The 7,953-nt window shown below is 33.6% G+C and overlaps 1 protein-coding gene across 1 annotated transcript in view; it reads left to right on the top strand.

The window, feature by feature from the left end:
* The window catches only part of Klhl1 (kelch like family member 1), a 249,133-nt gene extending 243,324 nt beyond the window's left edge, over positions 1 to 5,809 (top strand). Inside the window, exon 11 of the mRNA XM_070001950.1 lies at positions 4,686 to 5,809. Coding sequence (XP_069858051.1) covers positions 4,686 to 4,745 — 60 coding nt within the window. The 3' untranslated portion in view covers positions 4,746 to 5,809. The remainder of the gene's footprint in view (positions 1 to 4,685) is intronic.
* Positions 5,810 to 7,953: the final 2,144 nt, after the last annotated feature.

The raw sequence follows: 7,953 nt of genomic DNA on the forward strand, positions 1-7,953 counted from the left end.
TAGTATTTAAAATACTTTGTAACAACATTAGCACAATAAACATTAATTTTATGACTCAAATTACTTTAAGTGTTTTTTTTCATATCTCCATTACTTTCCATTTTTAATAGTCTGAAATGACCATCAGCAGATCCACACAAAACCAATTGAACCCATGTACTGCATCGTTACTGTCACTTAATACCACTTGAGCCTTTAGTAGATAAAATCTATTTGGCATATCCTAAGTCACTGGCCCCCGGAAATAGATAATTATTACAATACATAAGCAATCAAGATGTGAATATCAATTATATGTGTTCCAGGAAAAGGTCTTAGGCCGTGGGAAAAGTGTTCTGTGTTTCCATTGTGGACAACAAGTAGAGAGTGTTTTTATTTGTGTAGTATACTTTTCAAAATTCCCAATCTTACCTCACACACACACACATAATATATACATTCAGGTACAGAGACATTCTCAACAAGTGTGAAATAAAATATTGATACGTCCCTGTCTTCTTAGGAAATTATTTTTTAGAGAAAATGAGCAATGTTACACTGAATTAATTTCTGTAATTCATATATTAAGTGAAAGAGAAGAGTCAAATTATTTTCTGATCTTTATTAGGGTTATGAGTGTATGCATAATAAAATACATTTAAGACACACACTGGTGGCTCATACCTATAATTCTAGCAACTCAAGAGGCTGAGCTCTGGATATCACTGTTTGAAGCCAGCCTGGACAGAGAGATCCTTGAGAGCTATACCTGCACGACCACCAAAAAGAAAGAGAAAGAAAAAGAAAGAAAGAAAGAAAGGAAGGAAGGAAGGAAGGAAGGAAGGAAGGAAGGAAGGAAGGAAGGAAGGAAGGAAGGAAGGAAGGAAGGAAGGAAGGAAGGAAGGAAGGAAGGAAGGGAGAAAAAAAGTGCAGCTGTGGATCTGTGGTTGAAGTGTTAGAGCACTTAACTTCACAAAAAAAAAGTCCAGAGACAGCATCCAGGCCCTGAGTTTGAGCTAAGGACAATGTCCAGGCCTTGAGTCTGTCTCAGGATCAGCATGCACACACACACACACACACACACACACACACACACACACACACACACACACACACACACACACACACACACACACACACACACACACACACACCCCAAGTAGATTTTTAATGTGATATCCACATTGAGAAAGAGAATCAATAATTTTTTCCTAATTTATGAGATAATTTGTGTGATCCTGAGAATAGTTTGTTCTAAGCTCTTTTATTTCTTTTCAGTTCAAAATTATATCATGTAATTTCTAGTCTACTCTAATATTCTTAGAAAATGTGTCATAATTTTTTCCAAGTCTTTTCATTTCCTAACAAATGGAGTAATGTCATTCTTTCTGATGGAGGCATAGAATTCCATTGTTTATATATGCCACATTTTCTTGATCCATTCATCTACTGAGGGGCATTTGGGTAGGTTCCATATTTAGCCATGGTAAATAATGCTGCAATAAACATAGTTTTGCTGGTAGCTTCAGTATGGTCTTGTTTGTGATCATTTGGGTAAATGCCCAAAAGTGGGATTGCTGGGTCATAGGGGAGCTTTATATGGAGTCTTTTGAGGAACCTCCATACTGCTTTCCAATGTGGTTGAACACGTTTACACTCCCATCATCAATGCAGTAAGGTTCCCTTCTGGCCACATCCCCTCCAGCATCTGTTGTTGTTTGAGTTCTTGATTATAGCTATTCTAACTGGGGTGAGGTGGTATCTCAACGTTGTTTTGATTTGCATTTCTTTTATAGCTAGCGAGGTTGAGCATTTCTTCGTGTGTCTATTGGTCATCCTTCTTTCCTCTTCAGAGAAGTTTCTCTTTAAGTTTTTGCCCACTTATTTATTGGGTAGTTGTTTCTTTGAGGATTTGTTGTTGGAGGATTTAATTTTTTGAGTTCCAGATATATTTTAGATATGAGACCCTTGTCCGTTGTATGGCTAGTGAAGATCTTCTCCCAATCCGTGGGCTTTCTATTGATGTTGCTAGCTATGTCCTTTGCCATGGAGAAGCTCGGCAATTTCTTGTAATCTCATTTGTCCAAACTTTCTTCGGTTTGTTGTGTTTGTGGGTCTCTATTAAGAAAATATTGGTCTGTGCCAAGGAAACCTGGGATTTCTCCTATTCCTTCCCGTGATGTTATCAGGGTGTCTGCTTTGACTCTGAGGTCTTTGATCCATTTGGAGTTGCTTCTGGTGCAGGGTGATACATAAGGATCTAGCTTTAGTTTTCTACAAGTGAATATTAACCAATTTTGCCAGCACCATTTACTGAAGAGGCTGTCTTTCTTCCATTCTATATTTTTAGCTCCCTTATTGAAGATTAGATGGACATAGGTTTGTGGATTCATTTCTGGGTTTTCAATTCTATTCCATTGGTCTGTTCTTGTGCCAGTACCATGCTGTTTTGATTAATATGGCTTTGTAGTAAAGTTTGAAATTTGATATTGATATTCCTCTAGCCTGTTCTTTCTGTTAAGGATCATTTTAGCTATTCAGGGTCTTTTCTTGTTCCATATGAATTTTTGGATTGCTTCTTCCATTTCCTTGAAAGATGAGGAAGGATATTGATAGGCATTGCATTGAATTTGTAGATAGCCTTGGGAAGTATTGCCATTTTCACGATGTTGATCCTTCCAATCCAGGAGCATGGGAGGTTCTGTTTTGATTTCCTTTTTCAGGTTTTTAAAGTTTTCATCATAGAGGTCCTTCACTACTTTGGTTAAGTTAATTCCTAGGCATTTTATTTTTTGTGGGGCTATTACAAATGGAGTTGCTTTCATGATTTCAGCCATGCTTTTTTCATTGTTGGCATACAGAAAAGCCATTATTTTTTAGGGGTTAATTTTATACCTACTACTTTGCCAAAGTTTTGAATCAGGCGAGTAATTTGGGAGTGGAGTCCATAGGATTCTTGAAATAGAAGATCATACTATCTGCACAGAGGGAGAGTTTTACATCATCTTTTCCTATTTGGATCCCCTTTATGTTTTCATCTTGTCTTATTGCTGTCGCTAGACATTCTAATATTAAATTGAAGAGAAGTGGAGAGAGTGGACATCCTTATCTCCTTCCTGAGTTAAAAGGAAATGGCTTTAGTTTTTCACTGTTAAGTATAATGCTGGCTGTAGGTTTGTCATATACAGCCTTATTGTATTGAGGAATGTAACCTGGATTCTTAGATTTTTTTTCCAGAACCTTCATCATAAAGACGTGTTGGATCTTGTCAATGCTTTTTCTGCATCTATTTAGATAACCATGTGTTTCTTATCCTTGTTCTTGTTGATGTGATGAATTATATTAATTTGATTTGCATATACTGAACCACCTTTGCATCCCTGAAATGAATCCTGTAGGCCCAAAGAAACATAGGTCCCATGGTTACCCTTATTTGCAATACCTAGTATAAGTCTGAGACAAGTAGAAATGGTCAGATAAGTTCATGTTAGGCAAAATGAATCCCAAGATAAGGACTCAAATGTTTTTTTTTTCTTGCTTGCTATGGTTTCTAACATATTTATAAGGTACTATGTGATTTCTTTGTTGCTTTTTATGTCCCTCCCCCATAGTATAACCCCTGTTTTCACTGTATTTGATGTTGGTATAATTTGTGGAGGGGAAGGGAAAAAACAAATTGTTTAAATAGGGATACAGGTGGACCCATTCCAATAATGAGATGTACAAAACTTTTGTCGAAAAACGAACTTTACAATTTTGGCATGGGGTGGGGGAGGGGTTGGGGTGGGGGATAGATGGGAAGGGATGGTAATGGGAAACAAAGGAGGAAGCAACAACGCTTGATAAGAAATGTACTCATTACCTTGCTCATGTAATTGTAACCCCTCTGTCCAATATTTTCACAATAAAAAAGAAAATGTGTCATAATATTTCATATGAAAAATTGTTATTAGAATTTTAGCTTATCTCTAAAGAATAAATTTTCATTGGAAATTTTTAAAAATTATTTTAATATACATCTATGCATTTTATGTGTGGTGCTTTTAAAGTATCTTTTCTCATTTCAGTGATTGCCATAATTAAAAAAATATTATGCCCTACAGTCATTGTATTGATACTCTATGCCTGACAAAACATTGAAGCTACTTCCTTGCATTTCTATGTCTCAAATAAATGAATAATATATTTAGTTCAACATACTATCTGGGGAAATCACTTCAAAATGATTGCAGAAAGTACAATAATTATTACTGTAAAAATAAATTCCAAGCTTTCATTTAGAAAAATTTAAAAAATATTTTAAAAAATATTAAAAAAATCTATACAAACATCAGACTAACAACATCTTGGGAAAGTTTTCTATAGCTAGTTGTCTTTACTAAAGTGCTGTCATTTTTATTACTGTTGTGATTATTACTATTATTATAATAAATCCCATAAATTATTGTAGGTTTTGCAGTTTGTTTCTGGTTATTAATTTATTTGTTTATGATGAACAGGGGTTAACCGTTACAGCAGGTTTTAATACATAAATCAATGAATTTTGAAAATATAGTCTTCAATAATTTTTATTGTAATTCTTGTGAATGAAATTACATGATGTAAATATATTTATTGTGATAATGTAAAGAATATTATAAATAGTATTCTTATATTTTGATATAATTATACAAGTTTGTCTCAATTTGTTTTTTTCTCTTCAACAGATGGCTTCCTTGAATATTGGGAGAGCAGGTGCTTGTGTTGTAGTCATCAAACAGCCTTGACTTCTTTTCATTTTATTTGGAGGGAGTTTTTTGCCACAATGGTTATTTTTATATCATTTGGAGAGAAATAAGAAGTTTCTGAGATGAAAACTCTTCAAGAGCAAAGATTTCTGTGGACATACATGAGGCTGTCAAGAGCAGTATTGTATCAAACAGAATTATAAGAAAGGAAAAGAAAAGAAACACTGGAACGTGAACATCTGGCTACATGATAGTTCAGGAATGGTTATTGATAATTTGTTCTGTATTATATCATACAACAACTAGAGGTACCAAAGTTTTGCTTCTCTTGAGTATTAGAAAGAAATGGCCGCTGTTTATCATATGGATAAATTCACCATGACCAGTCATGACTGTTTTATGGTTTGGGGCAATATCCGACTGTCAAAAGCAGAAGCTATGATATTTCATCTCAGACAATCTGATTGGTTTATTAGATGATGGTAACACCAGAAAGCAGAATAATGTTTTATTGAGACAACATGCTTCTTTGTCATTTTCCTCACTGATGAGAATATGTAGAGAAACAGATTCATGCTAATATCTTGCATTCAGAAACAAACTCTCCTGCTAAACAAGCTGTGTATTTTATCAAATGATGGTTGAATTTAATCATAAACATATTCACAATTGGAAACTAGAGAACACAAAGGATTGTTTGCATCAGGCTTTACACGCCGCTTTGCATTTTGAACACACTGAGCCAAAGAAACAATTCAATAATGGGCTTTGCCTTACATTGATTTCAGTGTGAGCATGGAAGCTAGTTATTCTGAATGTTATATATACTCACTGCATGTACAAGTCCTTTAGAATTGTGTTATTAAAATATCTTAGAATATTGAGAGAAAATTGAGGATGCTCTAAGTTGGACTCCTGAAGTATTAATGAGTAATTTGGAGAGCTATTATAAGGATGGAAGATTTCAGAGTTCCCTGACCCATTCTAAACTTGTTATACTGATATGTTCATTAATTTAAACCCAATGTTTGTAGTTGTTTAAAGCCTAAGCTAGAAGCATTACATCTTTGAAAGTACCATGTAAAATTTAAGTACAACTAATAAATGATAGAATGTTTGATTTTTATCAGTGTATTTCTCGTCAATGGATTTTAAATCTCAATTAAAAATTAAAAGGTATATTACAAAGACAAAAGAAATTTTATTACATGTTTTAAATTTAGAGAAATATTCATCAAAGTGTACATTATTTTCTTTCTAAGTGTTATATTATGCTGATACCAAATGAATTTCCAATTATGGTAAACATGAGGCAGATCAACAGTATCATGGAAGAGAGGACAGTGCTTATCACATGTCAGACAGGAAACAAAAGGAAGGAAAGACCTTGAACAAAGATACGAACTGAATACTCTACTCTGTCCAACCAGGATCCATCTCCTAAAGTTCTTATCATCTCCCAAAATTGCACTACTATATAGGGAATAAACATTGCTAACAATCAACATATAAACATACACACTTATGTGTTTGTATATGTATATATTAGTTTTATATTACAATACATATATTATAAATGTTACTTGACATTACTATTACTTCTATGCATGTTTGCTGTCTTTACACTGGGTACTATATTTCCTCATCAGATAATTTCTCCTAAAATAAAATATATATTGTATTGTCATACTTCACTACATCTTGAAAAAAACACAGGATAAATTAGTCTATGTTAAGTTGAAGGATAAGTAATCCAAATTTTTTTGTAGCCACATACAAAACTAAACGGCAAGAATATTTGTCAAACATTCACAAGTAGTTTTGGGGTTTTTGGGAGGGAATTTTCTAAAAATAGTTTATTTTTATTTACTATGTCATTATTAACCTAGTCTTCCTATATTATATACAAAATTGTGTGTATCCAGTTTATCACCTGGGAAATACAAAGAACACTTCAAATAATCAGCTTAGGCTTACCTGAGACATTTCACTAGGACAAAATATATTAGTTAATATTTAACTGTCAATATTCATAATATACTCATTTAAAAAAGAAACTAATGCAATAAAGCAATGCTTACATTTAGTGTTTTTATTAAACAGTGAAATTTCAACAACATAATAATGATCAAATTACCAGTGATAATTATATTTTTCCTTTCTTTCCTTTCTTCTATATTCCATTTTCTATAAATTGAGAAGCATTCATTTTCTACAATCAAATGTCCAATCAGCTGTTATTTACTGCATGTTCCAAATAATACTAGCATTTTGTACCAATCTACAAAATAACCCACATATCTGTGTCCCATTCATAAGCCATTCTTTCATGTTTTGGATAACTGAAATCTTGTTATCCACAATGACTTTACATAGTTCAGCTATATTTCAGTAATGCATGAGGGGTGAGAATATAAATTTTCTGTTTTATTGCACTGTCCATATAGATTATAAAAGCTATTCTCCATTGTTATAAGGATATAGAATGAGTTATATGTGTGACTATTAATCCTCTGGACACACTTATAAGTTCAATACATGAAAGAGAAATTATACAATATTTTCACAAATATAAAAGTTTCAGACTCAGTAGTTGAAACTATCAAACAACTAAAAGGTTTCTAACCTTCCCTCCTTCCAAACCTACTTATGTATGTTAAGTTATAAGATTGGGTGTTATTAGAGAGGCTTCCTAAAGCATCCTTTTCCTTTGAAATGCTAAAACAAAGAATGACAACAAACCTGGGACCTCTTCATGAATGGATTGAAACAGATATCATGAAATACATATCTGGTAAAAGGAAGTTCTGAGTGATGCCTGTGATTTGCCTGGGCCTCCCCTACTTTATCCACTTGAAAACATTAGCTAAAGATGAGAAGTTGTTACATGACATGACCCAATGTATTCTCCCACCTCAGAAAGTAGAAAAGCTACTGATAGAAAATGACTTTATATAAGTAACTCCCATTAAAGCACAGACAGCAGGAAATGTTTTTCCTTTTTCTTATAAGTTACATCTTTTAACATTATTTTACTAAAATAATGTCTTAGTAGCCAGGCACTAAGAGTTCATGCCTGTAATCCTAACTATTCAAGAGGTTGAAGGCCTGCCCTGGCAGAAAAGAACCTGTCAGAAACCCTTGTCTCCAATTAATCACTAAAAAATACTGCAAGTAGAGTTGTGGATTAAGTGGTAGAGCACCAGGTTTGAGCACAAAAGAAAGAAAAGAGACTTGGCACTGAGTT

This window comes from Dipodomys merriami, unplaced genomic scaffold, assembly GCF_024711535.1.
Source record: "Dipodomys merriami isolate MVZ:Mamm:240054 unplaced genomic scaffold, mDipMer1.0.p SCAF_6, whole genome shotgun sequence".
Classification (NCBI taxonomy): Eukaryota; Metazoa; Chordata; class Mammalia; order Rodentia; family Heteromyidae; genus Dipodomys; species Dipodomys merriami.